Source organism: Heterodontus francisci, chromosome 12 (assembly GCF_036365525.1).
Source record: "Heterodontus francisci isolate sHetFra1 chromosome 12, sHetFra1.hap1, whole genome shotgun sequence".
Taxonomy (NCBI): Eukaryota; Metazoa; Chordata; class Chondrichthyes; order Heterodontiformes; family Heterodontidae; genus Heterodontus; species Heterodontus francisci.
In genome coordinates this window covers 76298326-76320774 of record NC_090382.1, presented here as the reverse complement: position 1 = coordinate 76320774, position 22449 = coordinate 76298326, and the positions used below count along the sequence as shown (strand labels likewise).

The 22449-nt window shown below is 45.0% G+C and overlaps 1 protein-coding gene across 1 annotated transcript in view; it reads left to right on the top strand.

Annotated features, from left to right (window-relative positions):
- tgfbi (transforming growth factor, beta-induced) overlaps positions 1–22449 on the top strand; it is a 77945-nt gene that overhangs the window by 20748 nt on the left and 34748 nt on the right. The window contains exon 3 of the mRNA XM_068043659.1: positions 13815–13879. Within this exon, the coding sequence (XP_067899760.1) occupies positions 13815–13879 (65 nt within the window). The remainder of the gene's footprint in view (positions 1–13814; positions 13880–22449) is intronic.

Here is a 22449-nt window from a genome sequence, read left to right as displayed (position 1 = left end):
TATGGCGGCGCATAGCACTGAGTGTGGATCTCAGGATGCGGCGAGAGTAGCAGTCCGAGGAACGTTGTATTTCTCGGAGATACCTGTGATTCTGGGTGGTTTCAAAGCATGATGGGTGAAACTGCAGTTGGAATCCACGTGGAATCAGTCGGAGCCGGAGACAGTCACTGAGGAAGGAGATGTGGCTGTGAAAACGAGTTTTGGTAGATACCTTATCAAACACCAGGAGGGAAATAGAAAGCAATGAAGGTGAACAAGGTAAAAGAGACAAACGAAAATCCCGTCGGAGAGAAGAGCAGAACTTCTTCAAGGTAGGCATTCCTGGAAGAGAAGTGGCAGTGAATTAAACACTAAAATAAAAGCAAAATACTGCGGATGCTGGAAATCTGAAACAAAAACAAGAAATGCTGGATTCACTCAGCAGGTCTGGCAGCATCCGTGGAAAGAGAAGCAGAGTTAACGTTTCGGGTCAGTGACCCTTCTTCGGAACTTTGTTACAGATCCTTCCTGTCCAGTGTCCCATGTCCCATGTTAGTTATGTCCCTTTTATCTATTGCCATTATGTTATCTCTATTAACGTATATTTATTTATCTTGGATTCAGAGTTGACCAACACCACCTGATGAACCTTACTTTAAATACAATCTCTAACTTTGCTACCACTTATAAATTTTGGAAATGTTATTGGATACACCCATAAACTCTATTGCTCTGTGCATCTTTGAACTATACCTCACAGAATTATTGATTTATTAGCTGTGGTTCAGTCTGTAGCACTGTCACCTCTCAGTCAGAAGATTGTGGGTTCAAGCCCCACTCCAGCGATTTGAATACTAAAAAGAAGCTGACACTGCAGTGTGGTACTGAAAGAATGCTGTCCTTCAGTTGAGGTGTTAATTCCAGACCCTTTCTGCCCTCTTAGCTGGATGTAAAAGATCCCATGGCACTATTTGAAGAAGAGCAGGGGAGTTCTCCCCGGTGCCCTTGCCAATATTTATCTCTCAACCATTACCACTAAAACAGATTATCTGGTCATTATCCCATTGCTGTTTGAGGGATCATTACAACAGTGTCTGCACTTCAAAATGTGCTTAATCGTCTGTAAAGCACTTTGAGAGGTTCTGAGGTCATGAAAGGCACGTTCTTTCTCATTTTCTTTCATTCCACAGAAATTAAAGCTGAGAAACAAGCCATTTGGTCCAGCTGATCTATGCTAGTGTTTATGCTCCTCACAAGCCTCCTCCCATGCTACTTCATCAGTATATTATTCTATTCTGTTCTCCCTCATGTGCTTATCTAGCTTTCCCTTAAATGCATCTATCTTATTAGTCTCAACTACCCCATGAGATAGCTAATTCCAAAAATTGTACTATGCTGAGTCCAGGAAAAGAATGAAGCACAGATATTTTGTGCTGTTTGAGCTGGACATCTGGCAAACTTGGGGTAGAGAGGAAGAAAATTGGAGTCGAACCTGTTTCCACTGGATTTCTGATCCTCTTTCCTGCATTGAGAACTTCTAATGGAGCAAGGGCAGGTGCTTCAGCAGCAATAATAACATGCCAATTTATATTTATATGGCACCTTTAATGTAATCAAAAAAGGCACTTCTCAGGAGCATTATATCAAGCAAAATATAACACTGAGCCCCATAAGGCAATGTTAGGAAAGATGCAAAGCTTGGTCAAAGAGGTAGGTTTTGAGTAGCATCTTAAAGAAGGAAAGAGAGGTAAGGAGAGAAATTATGGAGAAAATTGCAGAGCTTAAGGCCTAGGCAGCTGAAGACATGCCCAACAACAATGGAGAAATTAAAATTGAGGATGCTTAAGAGTCCAGAATTAGGTGAGCCCAAATATCTCAGTTGGTTGTGGGGCTGGAGGAGATTACAGAGGTAGGGAGAGGTAAGGTCATGGAGGGACTTGAAGTCAAGGATGAGAACTTTAAAATCAAGTGTTGCTTGACTGGGTGGCAGGTTAGTGAGGTAATTGGTGAACGGGATTTGGCACGAGTAAGGACACTGGCACAGTGTTTTGTATGGCCTCAAGTAGAATTGTAACATGTAGGAAACCATCCAGGAGAGAGTTGGAATAGTCATGTTTAGAGGTAACAAAGACATGGATGAAGGTTTCAGAAGCAGATGAACCCAGCAGAGCTGGGTGTTGTTACTAAGATGGAAATAAGTAGTCTTTGTGATGACACGGATATGTGGTCGGAAGCTCATCTTGGGCTCAAGTATGACATTAAGGTTTCAACCAGTCTGATTCAACCCCAGAAGGAAATTTGTAGCAGGGAACTGTAAGACGGAACTTTCTACCCTTGACAGGTTACTCTACAGTTCAAACATGAGAATTAAGACAAATAACGAGACAACACTCAGAGCTCAAACTAAACACTAATGTCTTTGTTAGGTTTGACAGGAATACCAGTTAGCAATACAATTCACCTGTTGATCACAAATACGTTACAAGAGGTCATACATACGATCATCAAGTGAGTGGTCATTTCCCTTTGATCGTACTTTTCGACAACCGACTAAATTGCTCGACTGCAGCACCAAGTCATATTTTTACAATGATCTTTATACCTGTCTTTCCAAGGTGGACATGGATGTTTTGTTGACAGGGGCATACAGTTCTATCAAAATTCATCTAAAGTTACAACATCCAACAAAATGTTGGGTTCTTTATTTAAATCATGGGGTTAAATCTCGTCTTGACAAGTTCCATGTTTCTTAGACTTTTTCAGTAAAGCTTGCTTGTGGAATTAGTCACGCTGCATTTCAAAAGAAGCCAAGCCCTTACATCATCAATCAAAGTCAGCTTGTGTCATCTTCTTGCAACTTTCAAATAAACTTTACACCATAAATTAGCTGAATCTCTGTGGTGGGTTTTATAACCCCACTGAAACAAACATCAGGGGACAATTTTATGCTGACAGCAGGGGTCTCGATGTCGGGGGTAAACCCCGTGTCGCCTCTTGTATAGAAGACCTGCAGAATTTATTGCCAATCAGGCACTTAATTGGACAGCGGCGGGCCTTTCATAGGATTTAGGACCCCGTAAGAGGAAGTCCCGACCTTGCAGAGCTGTTGGCCAATCAGAGGCGGGGGAAGAGTGAGTCAGCTGCAAGGGTGGGGAGTGGCCCTCAGCAGTGCCAGGTCCCTCATTCAGGCACTAAGTGCCTTTGAACGAGCGACACCCCCACCCCGACCGCCCGGAGCCAGGAAGCGGCCCGTATGTTTTATTGTGCCGTGTTTCCCGTGCGCCGACAGTGTTGCCCGCCGCAAAGATAATTGTGGCTGCAGCGGGAAGAGGCCCTTTATTGGGGGTTAATTACCATTCACAGGACTTTCTGCCCCGGACTAAATTTTGGCAGAGGCGGAATGGTGGCAGGGCTCCACCCCACCACCATCATCCCACCCGGTATTATGTTCTCCCTACCTCCTATCCCACCGGGGCGGGGGGTGGGGGGGGATGTTGGGGAGAGCATAAAATTCCACCCAAAGTTTCACTAAGGTTCTAACTTTGCATCAAAGCAAAACACAGTTTTGAAGTCTGGCTTATTGTTAGTTTCAGCCCTATTTTATAACCCTTGAGCCTTTCAGCCAGATATACTATAGCCTAAAAGTAATGTTTTTCATCATAGTCCAATGATCTTGTTTATCTGTGATAAAGCAGCCTGTAGTTTTTAACAGGTTACTTCACTTTGAAAGCCTTTTTGCCCCTGCAATGCATGCTGGTAGATTCAGTCAATTTCTGTACAAACTGCCTACAGCAAACAGCATTCCATATTTCATTTAAACTATCAATGTTCCTGGAATAGATAATCACGCAGGTCTCAACCATAAGTTTCGACTAAAATAATATTACTGTTTCTTACAGGCCGAAGACAATGGCTTCAGTTTTCCAAATAGTTAATTGGAGGAAGTCTCTGCTCTTCCAGTACTGGATGTTGGACAAGCAGACTGATAATTTAGCAAAAGTGGGGGTGTCGAGAGAGGTAATAGTGAGATAGAGCTGGGTGTCGTCAATGTACATTTGAAAACCGATGCAGTGTTTTCAGATGATGTAACTGAGGAGCAGCATGTGAACCAGGGAATTCCACACAACTCTTTTCTGATAGGCACAGCAGAACCATGTGCCGTTTGAGAGCAGATGTAGATTGTGGGTCTCCTGAAGGCCCCTGGAAGATACACACCAAAGCTGGTATTTACTAGACGCTATTTGATTTGGGCTCTATTTTATGTTTGTTTTATTGCCTTGGTGCTGTCAGACTACTGCAACAGCCAGCATTCATTATGTCTTAATTTCCTCCAACTCCACATTGAGAAAACACTCCATTTTGACTGACTCCATTTTGCCTCCCCAACCACTGCCAAAGGCTGAATGAAACCATTTGCAATCGTAGTGTCCTTTACAACCCTGAGATGATATTTGGAAACAATATTCCCTCCATCATAAGCATAATTTAATTCCACCTCTGCACCATTGCCCACCTCTGCCACCATCTTTGTGCCTTCACAGCTGAAACTCTTATTACTGCTTTCAAACCTCCAGTCTCAACTACTACAATGCTTTCTTTACTGGCCTCCCATCTTCCATCTCCAAAACGCTGCTGCTTTAATCATGTCCTGTTCGTCCATCGCTTCTAGCTTGCTGACCATCTCACTCCACGGCGGGAGCAACGCACTGTCAATTCAGTCCTGTCACTCCACAGGTCGCAGCATATTATTTAAAGCTTTCTATCCAACCGGAAAACAGCCAAATCAAATACTCTAGTAACCCATGGAATAAAACAGACTAAACCAGGTTCCTTTAGACAACAACAAATTAACTATTAATTAAAAACTAAATCTTAAACACTATTAAGATAAACCTATGTCTAAAGACCTTATAACTTCTTATTTTAATCTAACTCCCCCATTCACACACACAAAAATAAAAGTAATCAATTTTTAAAAGTGGTGTTTTTAAAAATTAGCTGCCTCTTAAGAATAAATAAAGTAAGTAAGTCTTTATGGGTTTACATTCCTGATGGATGAGATATTCTAATGGAGAAATAGTCAAAAGCCACTCGAAGTTTTCACATGGATTTGATGCAGTGGTTGATTCTTAATAGGCATTCAACTCTATGGCTGTAGTAAGCATTAAACAGTTCTTTGAACGATGAGCACAACAATAAGTCAAACTGAATTTTAGTTAGTTGAAACTTTACTTTGAATTCCAGAAAACCCAGTCAGTCCAGAGAGATTCAGTCTTGAAGCAAATAGTTTCTGGCCTAGAAGTAAAGGAGTTCAGCAATACAAACAGTCTCTTAAAAGAAAAGGCTTTTTCTTTCCTTAGGGGATTAACTTGGCCTGCAGCTCCTTGTAGAATTTCTGCTGAGAGAGAATAAAAAAGCTCCTTTCTCTTCAGTACGCTTTGCTGGTGAGTCTGGTTCAATCCAGTTTTTGCCAGTTCCACACACACAACCAAGTGGAAACATTATACCATGTGACTGCTCTCTCCTGCTGTTGCCCAGGGTAACAAAATGCAGCTGCTGGCACACTGTGCCTTAGAAATTCCAGAACTTTCTCTCCTTTAAAAGTGCACTTTTTAAACAGAGTCTTAAAGTCACAAACTGTTTTTTTTAATCTGGGGAGGAAAAATAATTATAAGTCCATGACACATGTAATACACAATGAATTAGTCTAAACTGTGGTTAATCTTGCCTGTGCTTTAAGTGATAAAATCTAATTGCTCCAACTAGTACATTCTGAGTTCAGTAGAGACTAAATGCTTTCTTTTATAATACTTTTTATCTGGCAGATTCCTAGCTCGCCCCAAGGGCTGGTTAGGAGTGACCACACTGCGTGTGGTCCTTGCTTTCTCCAGCCTGGAGATTGAGGTGTTATGGGGTAGAGGGTGATGGGATGGCAAATAAAGGAGAAAACAACAGTACAGCAGAAAGGTAAAGCTTTATTGGAATGGAAGCATCAGGTAGCAAGGGTCATCTGAAATGTTCCGTCATTAGCGCGACCCGAGCCTCCTGTCTATCTCATGGCGCCTTTCCTTTGGTCCCTTGGGTCCTTCATGATACATTGCCTGGTCAGCAGCCTCCTCCACATCCTCATGGTCTGAGGAGCCATCATGCTCCACCATATCCTCATTATAGAGTCATAGAGTCATAGAATCATATAGCAAAGCAACAGGCCCTTCGGCCCATTGTGTCTGTGCCACCATCAAGCACCTACCTATTCTGATCCTGTTTTCCAGCACTTGGCCCATAGCCTTGTATGCTACGGTGTTTCAAGTGCTCATTGTTCAATTTCTCTCCCCTCTGTAGCCCCAGGTTGTGTAGAGCACAGCAAACCACTACGACACGCGAGATCCTTGCTGGGGCATATTGAAGGGCATCACCGGATCGATCCAGGCACCTGAATCGCATCTTGAAGAGACATTTGGCCTGCTTGAGTTGCCTGGTGTCATGTGTTGTATTTCTGCCCTGCATCCGTGCTTGGGTTCCTCACAGGAGTAAGTAACCATCTCTTGAGTGGTTATTCCTGGTCTCCCAGAATCCATCCTTGAAGGTGCAGTGGGAGGAGTGAAAAGCTCAGGCACCTGGGATTGCCTTTGTATGTAGGCATCGTGGCTGCTTCTCAGGAACTGTGCACACACCGGCAGGATCTGTAGTTGCAAACCAGTTGCAGATCTAGAAAGTGAAATCCCTTCCTAATGAAGGCTGCACGTTGTCCAGTGAGAGCTTTGATTGTCACATGCGTGCAATTGATCACACCTGAACCTGGGGAAATCCTGCGATGGCCCCAAACCAAATGGCTCACTCAGCTTGACTGTCCAGATCAGCATGAATATGGATGGATTACTGGCCCTCTTGAACAGGGCATCAGTTACCACCTTGATGCACTGATGCGCTACAGACTGAGATCCACCTGATGTCTCCAGTAGGTCCTTGGAATGAACCGGAAATGTAGAAGTTTAGCACCATGGTGACCTTCAGCGCCTCTGGCATTGGGTGGCCACCACCGCTGTTGGGCTTATTTCATCCACCATCATGTTACATAGGTCTGTGATGGCCTACCTGGAGAGGCACAGTCTTCGGTGACACTGATGCTTGGACATCTGAAGGTCGCTCGTCTTTTGACGCTAGACCCTCGCTACAGGGTACCTTCTTCTGCAAACAGGAGGCTGTTTGCGGTCCCCTCTGTGCCCTTCTCCTTCCTCCTCACCCCAAGGTTGCCGTTGTCCTGCTGACTGTGACTGCAGCTCTCTCCCTCTGTCCTGCTCTTCCTCACCAGAGAATCCACCTCCTTAATGCACAATGTCCATGGCAGGTGGGCACTCTGAGTTGACAAGGCCTATTAAGCAGGTGTCTCCTCCAATAACCACCACTTCCTCCCTGTTTAAAGCACACATGTGCCAGGTTCTAGATGGCATTCTGACGGCTCCCATCCTCTGTAAAGGCACCTTAGACCCCACTCTTGACAGCAATCTCCAAAGCTGGGCTGCTCTACCCTCCCTTCCAAGGTATGCTAGCTCACTTGATGGCACCAAGTGAAGCTTCCGCTTGCTTGCTGCCTTTATATAACTGCTGTGACCCGTGGGCCTTGTGCACTTTTGGCAAAAAATCAAAAAAACATGTAAAATCGCTTTCACTTGGCAAATTAATTGCCTCAGTTGCCTGTTGAAGCATCGAGGCGCGCTGCCCTCCCACCATGCTTTCCATCCCTTGGAAAAATCCATATCTGACATAAAGACGTAAGACCTTTGTTCCAACTTCTTCCATTATAATATTCTGGGCGCCCCCCCACCCCACCCTACCCCGCCTCTGATCTTGTCCTCAAAGGGATCGAAAAATCCCAGCCAATATATCAAGCTGGTACTGAGGTAAGAAATTATAATTATGAGAGACACTTAAAGTATTAGGACTACTTGCACTGGAGCACAGGGGCTAAGATAAGATTTAATAAAGGTTTCCAAAATTATGAATGGTTTTGTTACAGCAAATGGGAAGAGACTATTTATCGTGGTTATGATTGGTGATGAGGGATCAAGTTAAAAGTGAGTGAGGAGAGAGTTTTGGGGAAATTTATTTTACAGAGACAGTTGTTGGAATATGAAATACTTTGCCACATGCAGTCGTTAAGACAAAGAACATTGCATCTTTTAAGGGTGAGTAAATAAACATTTGAAGCAGAGGATGGCACAGCACTATGGGAGGGAGGCAGCACGGCCATGGAATTAGTTCTGGATTTGGGGAGTACAGAGCCAACAGAGACATGATGGCTGACTAGTCTCCTTCTATCTTCTGCTATCTGTAACGTTCTATAGTTCTATGGTGCACAGTATTCTGAGCTTCCAACATTTTTCTGAGAATGGAAATTATGGCTGGAATTTTACAGCTCCAAAGAGCGGGGTGGGGAGCGTAAAATGGAGTGGGAGGCTCGAGGGCCCTTCCCGATCCGCTCCCACCGCCATTTTACGTGGGGCGGCAGTGGCGAAAACTGGCCCGCCCACCCCAGGCCAATCAAGGCCCTAGTGGCTAGCTAATGGCCACTTACGGGTCTCTGCCCGCTAGCACGGGTATTTTACCATTGGCCAGACAGGCGGCCCAGGCCTGATAAAAGCCGCCTGACAAAAGCAGGTGGATTTCTGACGGCCTGGGGGAGGCCCTCATGATCAGGCACCCTGCGCCTGACAGAGGGCTGCCCCTGATGCTCCAACCACCCCCAACATGCACCCCTGTCCCCACAATCGACCACCCTTGCCTCACCGGGGCCTGACTGATCACCCCCGGCGAGGCTCCAAAAATTTACCTTTTCCCGGGGCCGTTCTTCCTTTTCATCCTAAAGCTTGGTTGCAGTCCCAGCAGTGGTCACCGCTTCCGGTGGCACTGCTGGGATTACAAGCTGCCAGCCTGCTGATTGGCCGGCAGCTCCATTAGGTGGGACTTCCTGCCTTAATGAGGTGGAAGTCCTGCCTCAGACCACTTAAAGGCCTGGGGACCGTAAAATGCGGTCCAGATCCCCAGGCCAGACGGAGGAGGATCCGCCACCGAATTTTCAGTTGGTAAAATTCAGCCCTATATTTCAGTTTGCAAGTCTCAAGTATTTGAACTGGGCTGTCCTGGATCTGCCGCAGTGTGAACTCAGATTAAAGTACACTGTAGAATCTAAATCAAACTTTAGAGATCAGGAAATTGTGCTGCTAAATTAATCAGAACAAATTAATAAATAAAGTTCTGTTTTGCTGAAACATGAATACCTTATCTGTCAGGAAAGAAATAAGACTTTAACACAGCTTTGTTTTTACATATTCCATTTATGTGAGTGGCTACAGTACACTATAGAACATTTTCAGTAGGTATAAATAACTCAACTAAATAATGCTGCTTCTGAGTCAAATTATTCACAAATTTAAGTCGAAACATTCCAAGAAACTCAATCTTTAGTAGATGAGCACTAAGGAAGAAGAAATCCCTCCTTCAGAAGGATTGTTTGGAGCACATTTACAGAGAAAACTGAAAAGTTACAACAGCTTGTGGAAATAATGAACATTCATCAGGAATGAAGGGAATGGCTCAGGGCATAAATTCCTATAGATGAGAAATATCTAATCATGTAATCAATGTGTGAACCAGTCTTCTCCCTTTTATGTTGCAAAAAGGATTTTTTTTCTAAATTTACCATTTCTCAGTTCTATGATAACTGCCCACTCCTTTCTCATCTGCTATGCTCAAATCCTCTGAGATCCCAGAGGATTTCCCTCACACCTACCTCACTTATTGCTGCATCCTTAGGCTGCCATGTGAAAAGTGGCAGAAAGCTCTGGGCAGTGGCAGTAAAGGCCGTGCGGTGACCCAATGGTAGGAGAGGGTCCTGCAGTGGTCTCGCCCACCTCCAATTTGGACCCAGTAATTAGCTGTTGAAGGCATCGTTCGCAACTAAAGCCTTCAATTACGATGTGTATGCTTTCTTTGGAGCATTTCTGTCTGTAAGGCATACTTTGCAAAAATAAAACTCTAATTGAATTTTGAAGCCAACTAATCCAGTTCAGAGTCCCAGTTCTGGGCAAAAATAACAAATTCAAGCCCAAGCTTTTGGTAGAAGCTGAAGCTTTCAAGTAAAAACTTTAATTAAGTCATTAAAGTCATAAAAGATAATTGATTGGATACATTTTAATTATGTTAGTGAGAAATATGTATTTTTGTGCTATTTTACTCAGTATAAGCCCTTAGTTTGAACATCAGAAATTTCAGTTACTGGGAAAAGATGGAGATGAAAAAAAAATTTCAGAAAGCATATTTAGGGATTTGTGAGAATCCAGAGAATCCGATGCACTCATAAAGTGCTCTACTCTTGCAATAAAATAACAGCTATTGTGTGACACACAGCATGACACATTGAAACATTGAAAAGTCCTATCACTGTAAAACCTACAAAAGTAACAAGTACTGTAGTTACTCGTAATAAGTCTTCAGTGAAATGCATGCCCTATGTTTTAAATTTAATACATAATAGACATGACTTGCAATCTTCAATGTGATGGTTTGATAATTTCATCATTTTATACTGTTTGCTATGTAAGCCCTCATAAAGTATTGCTAATAGTTTGAGATGTTAATAAATATTACCACATCTTCGCTATAAACAATTTTGGCAAATGTTTCCTGTTTATGGCTCCATTATGTTTTATTTTCTATTTACTTGAAAAGTAAATGAAAAAAGTATGTAAACTGCATCAACCTTGTTTCATGCTTGAGGGAGAACTCAGAATTGCTTTTGGCTCTTAAATGTAGTGGAAGTATTAAATTGAGTTTTCAACAGTTTTTACCAAAGACATAAATTAAGCAATTAAAAGTGCTGTAATTGTCATACAAAGTGGTATAACATTCAAGGGGTAAGTATTTTCAGTTATTGACGCATGATGCAGTGGAGGGCGGCACAGTGGCGCAGTGGTTAGCACCGCAGCCTCACAGCTCCAGCGACCTGGGTTCAATTCTGGGTACTGCCTGTGTGGAGTTTGCAAGTTCTCCCTGTGTCTGCGTGGGTTTTCCCCGGGTGCTCCGGTTTCCTCCCACAAGCCAAAAGACTTGCAGGTTGGTAGGTAAATTGGCCATTATAAATTGCCCCTAGTATAGGTAGGTGGTAGGGAAATATAGGGACAGGTGGGGATGTGGTAGGAATATGGGATTAGTGTAGGATTAGTATATATGGGTGGTTGATGGTCGGCACAGACTCGGTGGGCCGAAGGGCCTGTTTCAGTGCTGTATCTCTAAACTAAACTAAAAATACTGGCAGTGCCAAGTAATGTCACTGTGAAATAGTGCCAGAAAAAAGTGCTGACAGCATGAAGTACTGACAGCATAAACACTGCTCGTAAAAAGCAATTTACCACAAAGTACTGCCAGTGTGATGCACTGCCAGTGTAAACTACTGTCAGTGTAAAATATTGCCAGTGTAAAGTTATCAGTGTGAATTTCTTCCATTGTGTGTAGGGAGCGTGCCCACTGTTTGTAGGTAGTGTCAGAGTACATACTATAAACATGTTGCAGCATTTCGGGGGGGTGGGGTTGGGTGTTGCGGGGAGGGAGAGAGGTTGGTGCTTGAACTGGGGACCTCAATCAGAACACAGTGCTACCAGGGCAGTTGGCATCTATGGTAATGACCTGCCTTTTTCTTCTTCCAGGCTCCTGGGTTTATGCTGATTTTCCAGTTTTTAGTGCTTTCATTTTTATCAGCAACTTCCTCAACTATTCAGACGTTCCCAGTATCTCATCAATGTTTTTCTCATTATGCCTCCTATGGTGTCAGGTTAATAGCAATTTAGCCATTAAACCATGTCCTGTTTTCTACTTAAGCGCTTTAAGGGTAATTCTATTTCTTCTCTTGTGTGTGTATCTGTGGGTCTGTTCAGCTGTCATATCTTCCAGTCCATATGAAGGTTCCTTGTCTGAAACATTAACTTGTCTGTTCTCTCCACTGATGCTGACTAACCTGCTGAGTGTTTGTAACATTTTCTTTTTTTGAGCATTCTTGTTTTTAATGATATTGGATGAGAAAGAATTGTTGGGCACAACAACAGCAGAACTCTATTTCTGAATAGTTTCATGGAATTATTTACATCCACCCGAACAGACAAATGGGGCTTCAGTTTAACTACTTAGTGTCAAGACAGCACATTTGACAATGCAATACTCCCTTAGTACTGTACTGAACTGGCAGGCTAGACTATATGCTAAAGTCTTGAAGATGCCACAACCTTGTCATAGAATCATAGAATGGTTACAGCACAGAAGGAGGCCATTCGGCCCATCATGTCTGTATCAGCACTCTGCAAGAGCAACTCAGCTAGTCCCACTCCCACACCCTTTCCCATAGCCCTGCGATTTTTTTCCTCCAAATAATTAACAAACACCCTTTTGAAAGCCACAATCAAATCTGCCTCCACCACACTCTCAGGCAATGTACTCCAGATCCTAACCATGCGCTGCATGAAAAAGTTATTCTCATGTTGCCTTTGGTTCTTTTGCCATTCACCATAAATAGGTGTCCCCTGGTTCTTGTTCCTTTCACCATTGGGAACAATTTCTCGCTACCTACTCTGTAGAAACCCCTCATGATTTTGACCACTTCTATCAAATCTCCTCCTTAAGTAGAACAGCCCAGCTTCTCCAATCTATCCACATAACTGAAACTTCTCATCCCTGGAAACATTCTCACAAATCTTTTCTCATCCTCTGTAATGCTGTTACATACTTCCTAAAGTCTGGTATCCAGAATTGGACACAGTACTCTAGTTGAGGCCGAACCAATGTTTTATAAAGAGTCATCAAAATTTTCTTGCTTTTGTACTCTTATGTCTCTAGTTATGAAGCCCAGGATCCCGTATGCTTTATTAACCACTTTCTCAATGAGCCCTGCCACCATCAACAATTTGGGCACATAAACCCCCAGGTCCCACTGCTCCTGTACCCATTTCATAACTGTATTCTTTATTTCATATTGTCTGTCCTCATTCTTCCTACCAAAATCTATCGCTTGTATTAAATTTAATCCGCCACTTGCCCGCCTATTCTACCAGCCTGTTTATGTCCCCTTGAAGTCCATCACTATCCTGCTCACAGTGCACAATACTTCCAAGTTTTGTGTCACCTCCAGATTTTGAAATTGTGCGCAGCACACCCAAGTCCAGGTCATTAATATGTATCAAGAAAAGCAGTGGTCTGAGTATCGACCCCTGGGGAACCCCACTATATACCTTCCTCCTGTTCAAAAAGCAATCGTTTACCAGTACTCTGTTTCTTGTCACTCAGCCAACTTCGTATCCATGCTGCCACTGTCCTTTTATTCCATTTGCCTCAACTTTACTGACAAGCCTGCCATGTGGCACTTTTGATATAGAGGTGAGAGTGCTAGCAACTTAGTCAAACTGAACTGAGACCTAGAGCACAGAAAGTGCTTTCACTTTTTTCTCCTAGTGGCAGCATCAAGCTTGGATGGACCTAATTCCATATATAAAGGATCCATAGCATATTGGATCATAACATAGAACATTGAAACATTTTATTGTATTCAATGCATTTCAGAGATACCCACAGTAAGTTGTTGATAACTAAAATGTTCTGTTAACAAATGATTCTTTCTCACAGCATGAGTGGAAGACAGTTGTTTCTACTGTAATTCTAACTCGTACCCAAACTCTAGTCCTGATCAAACCTTGTTCAGACATAATATTATGCAGCAAAGTTTTTATTTTACTAGAGTGGCGAAAAAAGCCAACTTGCTATAAATAGAAACCCATGATTAATTTGCTTTACAGGATTATAAGATATGAATGCTGCCCGGGATACTCGAGGGTTTACGGTGAGAAAGGCTGCCCTGTTGGTAAGATACTATCAATAATCAATACATCTTTATTACATCAAAGAATTGAGTGAATTAATGATTAATTTAAAATGATCAGAGTTTGATAGGGCAGATACAGAGAAACTGAAGTCCTGTTTTGAGACAGCTGAGCCCAAAAACTGGAACATATCATGCCAGATTTTTAAAGCCCGCTGTGAAGCCAACTTGCTTTGTTGAATGATAATTTTCTTTAATCCACTTACTGGAGATCTGTATTTATATTTTTTGAAGAAATTTGAGAGAACAGATGAAGGATGACTTTGCATGCAGCTTAGGATGGCCACCTAATTTGCAGCACTGAATCCTACATCGCAAAGCCTGTGAGGTGGAGATGAAATGGCTGTTCATCCCAGCAGGAACCAAGACCCAGGAAGTTTAAGGGAACGACCTGTTCTTTTAAGCAAGAAGAAAAATGCTGCTACCATGTTTGAATCACTGGGTGACTGTCATGTGAAAAGCCCCTCCCCATCTGTGGTTTTAAGCTTGTGTTTCTTTGCAGCAGCAAGGAGAAGTTTCTGGACTCTGACATGTCCAGACCCAAATGGGTTCCCTCTCTCTCCATTTCAGCTTACAACCTTCGAACTCTGCCTCTTAACTGACACCTTTGCATACTCCGGCTACAATCAGAAACCCTTTTGGAGGAAATCATCCACATCGCTGTGTCCAAGAGACCCACCGAACCAGTCATCTACCTCTTCAAACTAAAAGCATCAAGATCACCGAATTCAGCTGGAAGCCAGGCGAATCACCAAATGCCACAGACTGTATACCCCCTTTTTTTCTCGATGGACTGTAATTCAACCAATCTACCTTTCCCCACTCTGTAATCTTTTGTGTGTGTGTAAACCTCTCGTGTGTGTGTGTGTGCGAGTGAAAGTTGGTGTTTTCACATATTTTCATTAGTTCGGTTTAGGTACAACTCTTTCTTTGTTAAACTTAAGAAAACCTGTCTGATTGGTTCTTGTTATGATCATAGCAAGTGAGTAATCAAACACCTACTGAATTGGCCAGTATATCCACTTTAAAAAAGAATTAAACTTGTTGTGGTCAGACAAGGAGAGAGAAAGAGGGAAGGCCTTCGATCCGTCCTCATTTGACCATAACACCACTGTGCGCAGGTAGAGCAATGAATGCAATTTGAAGATCGCATTCTCGGAGGTCAGCACTGAGGGAAGGCAATGCTATTTTCAAAGTGCTGCCGGCAGGAAGGGAATAGTTCAGGCACTCACCTCCAATTAATTGCCTGTTGAGCTCATTAAACAGCACATTAACAGGCTTGTCAGAAGCATGGAGATGGGAATGGGTAACATGCCATGGGGGAACATGGCAGGGTTGTCAGGATGTGATCATTGTGGAGGGAGATGAGAACAATGCAAATGGCTGTTTAATTTAAAGCAGAGGCAGGCTTAGCTGCCTCAGATGTGTCTCACTGAGAATATTGTTGCAGGAGAAGTAGGAGTTAAATATTACATTGGAGATTGGCATAAGACCGGATAGTGAAGTGTACCCGCAAGCATTACTGTGGCAGCTAGGATTGGCATGGGAAGGCCTGGTGAACATTAAAGGCCCAGCTGACAGTGGTCACAGAGGAACAGGTGAATCAGACATTGGACAGAGCAGCCAGGATTAGCTGCGGCATATGTACCATCCTGGATAGCAGGAGGCCAGAGGAGCACAGCGAGGGGCTGTAAGGGAAGGATGGTGCTACCTAAGATATCGGTGCACAGCCCAAGAGTCAGCTACCTGCAAATGAGAGAGCAGCAATGCCGTAGGAGGCTGCGCCTATCCAGGCAGATGGTCGTGCTCCTGTGCGCTCTGATCCACAATGACCTGAGATCTCATGGTCCCCATGACAGTCCCCTACCTGCAGCCTTCAAGGTCTCAGGTGCTCTGAACTTCTATGCAACTGGGTCATTCCAGAGATCAACTGTGGGCCTAGATGGCATATGATAGCTAGCATCTCGTTAGGCCATCTGGCAGATCATGGATGCCCTTTCAGGAGGGTAGGGACTACCCTTGACACAGATGGGCCTGCACTGGCACGGAGGTCATTGGGTTATGACACCATTGATGGATTCCTTCAGGTACAGGGCATCATCGATTGTACCCATGTGACCATCAAGGCACCTAGTGACCGGCCATCAACAGGAAGGGCTTCCACTCTCTCAATTTCCAAATGGTCTGCGGACAGAACAAGAGCTTCCTCCATGTTTGCACTCACTTTCCTGGCAGCTGCCAAGACTCCTTCATCCTCCACCAATCCAGGTTGCCTCAGATCTTCACTCCATCCCCCAAAGTACATGGCTGCCTCCAAGGGGACAAGAGAAATCCCTTGATGAAATGGTTACTGACCCTTCTCCAGGAGCCCCCAGGCTGAGGCACAGGGATGAAGCAACCAATGTCACCTGCTCAGCAGGTCACCTATTGAGCAGGTGGTGCCTGGATCAGTTGGGTGCAACCCTCCAATGCTCTCCTGTGAGGGTCTTGACCATTGTGATGATCTGCTGTGCTCTCCATAACATGGCCCTTCAAAGAGGTGGGGTCCATGAGGACAGTGAGGCCCTGGAAGGAGATAGCTCACTGTGGGTGGAGCAGGAAGTCAGAGAGGAGATGGAAGATGGGGAAGAGGGGAACAACACTGAACAGAGGTGCTTGTTGCACAATGAGGTGGCCTCCCTCTGTCATCCTCTGCGAAGAGGATCTACCTCCTCCCCCTCATGTACTGCTGCATTAGATCGATGAAGCGAGGGTCTGCCCTGTCCCTAGTGCCAGGCCTCCAGCTCCCCTGTGACATTTCGCTTCCCTCTGGTGCTTTGGAAGGCAGATCTCTCCCTCAGGGCAACCAGCAGCCTCAGTGAAGCTTGCCGTGGAAGTCTACATGAGCCCCACACTTGATCTGACCCACTGCCATTTTCAATCCCACTGGCTTTGAGAGGACAGGAAACCTGTCTCCATGCCAATTAAGGCTTTCCCACTTCAAAATTGCAATCTGAATTAGGTTCCCAGAGGTGGCAGGTTTCAGACCAAAAACCAGACCAGGCAGCTGTTTCCTGCCTCCACTTTGAAAATCCAGCCCCATACGCCTGTTTCATTCCTTTAAATTGGACTTAACACAGCTCAATTCCTACCCCACAATTTCCTGTGGTGGGAAAATCCATACTCTTAAAATTAGAAATAAAAACCACAAATTTCTAATATTTGCTAGTTCCGAAGAAGGGTCACTGACCCGAAACGTTAACTCTGCTTCTCTTTCCCCAGATGCTGCCAGAGCTGCTGAGTGGTTTCCGCATTTCTTGTTTTTATTTCAGATTTCCAGCGTCCGCAGTATTTTGCTTTTATTCTCTTAAAATTAGAACTTGGTCATTTAGAAATGAAATCAGGAAACAAATGTTCACATAAAGTCCAGTGGAAATCTCTAGAAGCCTAGATTCTTGGTCAATGGAAATTTTTAAAACTAAGATTAATAAATTTGTGTTAGATCAGGAGCAAAAGCAGACAAATATAGTTGGGTTACAGATCAACAATAAATATAATTGAACGTCAGAACAGGCTCGAGAGGCTGAATGCTGTTTTGTTCTTATGGTCCACTGTTTACCACTGCTGTTGCTATGTTTCTAATATCTGTTTTGCCTAAAAGTGGTGCTGCAATAGGTAAATTCAATTTTAAAACTAATGTGAAGTTCTGTAACAATTTTCAATTGACTCCAGGGGCAAGATTTTCCCCATAGGCTTGCGGACCCGACGGGCAGGTTCAAAAGGGGTCAGAAGCCCACACTGTGTCGGAATGCCACTCGGCATTTTTCCCTGAATTGGCCAATTAGCAGCGAGAGGGCGGGCTCAACATCCAATAAGGATGGCAGGCACGCTCTCAAAGCTGGAGGGCCAATAGGAGGCCCTCAAGCCCGGAAGGAGCAGAAGCTTCCAGGTAAGAAAGAGAGGGTGCCTCAAGAAGGAGGCACTCTCTCGACAACTTTTTTCAACTTTTAAGTAAGAAATAAACTGAACAACTGAACCACCATTGTGGAGGGGGAGTCCCCCACAGGGCGGACGGCAGCTGCAGCTGTGGCCAGACAGGTGGGCGGGGCCTCAAAGCCTGCCTGGAGCGTTGGTCCCCACCCCCGCCTCCCCCCATTACCCCGATCTGCCATTGGTAGGCCACCTCCAGGTAGCTGGGTTGTTCCCTGACATCTCTGGGGTCCCACAGGATGACGGGAAAGTTTTAGTCAGTCTCTGACAATAGGCCTCAATAGGCCATTAGCTATTGTTAAGTGGCTACCTGCCGCTTGCGGGCAGATTGTCTTGCTGCCCTCCATCTTGTCTCTGGGAAAATGACCTGGGGGTGGGATGGAGCCGGCAAACTGGCATGCTGGCCAGAGGCATGAATTTTCGCTTATGCCTGCCTCTGCTTTCCCCCATCAGGGACTAAAAACCCTGCCCCAATGAATTTTCCTATCTTTGCCATCAAGTGACTCACTCTCAATCTCCTTACTCAAATCCATAATCAACACTGAGGTAGTTTCCAAGTAATTTTGGAATTATTCCTGTTTTCAATCCCATAAGTATCGACAGTTAAAATTCTATTCATGAAAGCAGACCTTCCGTGGACCCAAAATTGTAAACTCATTCTCCTCCAAAACCTTTGGCCCGGTCGCGTCCCGATTATGGTTCCAATAGGTCCGGAAATCTTGGCGCTGATGTGAATAGCTTCACGAGTAAAGCCCAATGAAAGCCTTGCTAGACTGTATTTTCCTCTGAATTATTATCTGCCTTAGAAAGCTGCTTGTGAATTGACAGCAACCCCCCCAAAAAAATAATTGAGGCCTGTAGGGAGCTCCATTCACTGGCTGTGAATAGAACCAATTGGGCATATTAATCTCTCCAAAATATATCCCCCAGCCTCTGCCCAAACTATTACTGTCATCATATAAATAGCAGCAGAAGCTGCAGCAAAAGTTCCCTGAGGTGAACATTACAAGAAGTTTCCCACAACTTCAGAACACACTGGAGGTTGTCAAAGCCTGGGAGTTTTCTACAAGCTCATAGTTCCAAGAGCAGCTTTTAAGAACACTGGTGACTTGTAGTGGCATCAGCATTGCTGCTATAGATGCTTTCATAAGGACATTTGCACAGAATTTCCAAAACCTGTTTATGATCTTCCCGTCTCTATTGACACTAAATATCATTGTAACAGTCAAAAATGGTCAGTTAGATCGCTATCATCCCATTTGCGAACCAGCTGCACTTCTTCCTCATTTACAAACAGATTCAAGGGAGCTTGGCAATTGCATTGACTCAGTCAGTGACCAACCTCCATTCAACATGTACCTGTGCTTTTACTGGAAAATGGCCTAAAGAAGGAGATCCTGCTGCATTGTACCTTCTGCAGCAGAAACTCCAGCTTTTGAGCATGCAAGGGAGCAGTGTTAACTTCAAATATCTATACTGGCATGGTGAACAATTAGTCCACTTCTCTGCCATCACATCTTCCCCTCTATTGATGAACTGCAGCTCTTTAAGAACTGCTGCCTCATACATTTGCATTTCTTAGCATTTGTCTGACAAAGCTCTTTGACTATCTTTCCCTCTGCCTTTAGCTATTCAAAATAGAGGTGGATGTCAGAACACAAAATTTAGAATTGCTCGATCCTTGTGTGCAGATGTGCCCAAGCTATAGCCGTAGACAGCCACAATTTTATGAGGATTTGAAAATCAGAGTTTATGCCTGCAAAATTCGGTTCTGTAGTGCCAAAGCTGGAGGACCACAAAATGGTGCGGCAGTGCTTCCAAGCACTTCCGGTCTGGCCCGTCCAGCACCTCATGCTGCAAAGGGTGCTAGTGCAGGGATGCCATGCATGCCTTGGAAGCTTTCACAGTGGGAAGATGGTGACATCAAACAGCCACTCAGACTGATTTGACACAAATTCTGCAAACTTGGAATGTGCTGGTGCAGTGAACACCCTGTGCCAACCACACACAACCGAACATGTGTTCAGCTGCAGGAGGGACCCCCGACTACTGCTAATTAAAGGGCCAGCCATCCAACTTGCAGGTGAGGTGTCTAGTTGTTGGAGTTGGAAGGGATTGTTGCTGCATCCTGACCGAGAGGGCAGATGGGTTTTGTAACCTGTCCACACAAAGCTGCAACCATTATGGTGGCTGTAATTGCAGTGCCTCTGGGTCTGCAACATGACAGGAAAATAGAGCTGTGGCTGCAGAGAGGGGAATCTCTGCGTAGAGGGAGGGTGAGGAGAGCTCTCTACAGAAGGCTGTACCCATCAAGCATCTTCAAGGAGTATTTCTCCTACCTTCACCTCAGCCGCAAGCAATGCTGGTGGTGCCTGAGACTCACCAAGGAGTTGGTCACTGAATTGTGCCACCTCCTTCAACAGGACTTGCAACCTCACAGCAGGTGAGGACAGTGTCAGTGATCGTCAAGGTCGCAGTCGCTCTCAACTTCTATGTGACTGGACACTTCTAGTTCATATCCTATTTGCCATCCATCGCTGCAGCTGGGAGGTGGCAGAGGCCACATATGTCAGGAGAGGAGAGTTCATCATTTTCTCCTTAACCAGGGAGCCATCAATTGCACGCATATGGCTCTGTGGGTTCCACATGTAAACGGGGAGAGGTACAGGAATCGCAAAGGGCTACCACTCCGTCAACATGCAGTTGGTGTGCGACCATGTCCAAACCATCCTGTCAGTGCATGCCTGCTATCCTGGCAGCAGTCACAATGCCTTCATCCTGAGGCAGTGAACCATTCCCGATATCTTCAGACCGCCACAAAGAACCAGAGGCTGGCTGCTTGCAGACAAGGGATGCCCCTGTACACACCCTTCTGCCTATCGACCATGTGAGGACAGCAGGCCTATAATGAGAGCCATGCTGACAGCAGGAACATCGTGGAGCAAGCCACCAATATTCTCTAGCATTGGTTCCATTGCCTGGGTTGCTTGCGGGAGCCCTCCAGTACTCACTGGAGATTGTTTCCTAGTTTGTGATCGCCTGCTGTGTCCTCCACAGTCTTGTTCTTATGAGGGCACAACCTGTGCCACTAGGCAAAGGGAAGCCATCACAGTGGGAGAAGGAAGAGGAGGAGAAGGCAAAGTCAGAGGGGGACATCTGGTACTACCTTGCTCTGGATGGGCTATCCATGAGTGCCTACTGAGACTCCAGTTCCCTTAGGATATCATTCCTTCATCACAATTGCTCCACCTTCCCATCCATCAGCAACATTCCATCACAGCATCCTCTTGGCCAAAATCCTGCAATAAAAGCCACCAACAAAAACCTTTCTATAACAACTTTATCCAATAACACATCCAATAATACCAAAAAAAAAACTGAACAATGCACCCTTAGTGCTTGTCTTGCAAGTACCTTTGCATGGCCTTGCATTCAAACACTGCTATCCCAGAGTCTGCAGCATGGCGGATTACTGACTTTCACTGGGAGAGACTACAGATGGCCTTGCAGGACAACTAAAGGCCTGCTACCCGACCCGAAACCAACAGGACCCGATGACATGTGTCAGGTTCGGGTCGGGTGGAGTCGCACTTCCGGGTCCGGCATTCGGGCTCGGTCAGGTCGGGCCGGATCAGAAACACTCTATCACCACCTCAGGTAAGTGACTTTAATGTTAATTTACTTTTTGGACTTTAAGGTGGTTTTGCTACAGTTATTTTAAGCTTGTGCAGGTAAGGAACAAAGTGAAAAATAGAAGGTAACTGAACTGATGGTGGGGTCGGGTCGGGCGCGAGAAAAAATGGAAGGACTCGGGTCGGGTCGGGCTCGGGTCAGATGGGGTTCTGTCAGGCTTGGGTCGGGTCTCATTTGCAGACCCGAGCAGGCTTTTAAGGACAACCTCAAAAAGCTCTGCATCTTGAGGGCTGAGCTTTAGACTACACCAGATCACCAACGGTGGCAGCAGTCTTGCCCGGATTGCTGAGAGGCAGCAGTAAGGGTGTGTAGCAATGGTGGGAGCACAAGTGCTGTCATGCTGAGAGAAGAAAGCAGCTTTGCACTCCACAATGCCACTGTCAATCCCTCACCTCAGAAATCCTAGTAAAAGGAGGACAGATTGCTGGACTGTTGTGTGAGCTTGCATGGCCTGTTGAGCGCTGAGATCTGCAGCCATGATGGCAACAGTCTGAGCCTGCATGGTAGAAAGCATGGATCTCGTGACCTCCATATGAGCTACCACTGCAGCACTGAGACATTATGTGGCTCCTATCTGTGCTGCCTGATCCGTGTGAGGTCATTGAACTTCCTGCGAAGCTGCCACCAAATCCCTAGGGCGAGACTCCATGAATTGACTTCCCTGGCCACCTTGCTCCCATTCCCTTCTGAGCATGTCCTTGAGGGACTCCTGGCCCTGTGCGAAAACATGGCCTTTCTTCTCCTGTCAACCTCCTGGACTAAGGCATGCAGCACCACATCCAAGAACCTGGGAGCCTTCTCTCTTGGTTGTTGCGCCATTTCACGTCCTTTTTACAACCACTTTCCGGCAGTCAGCAGCAGCTTCTTATAATGAGTGCAGCTGCCCTTTA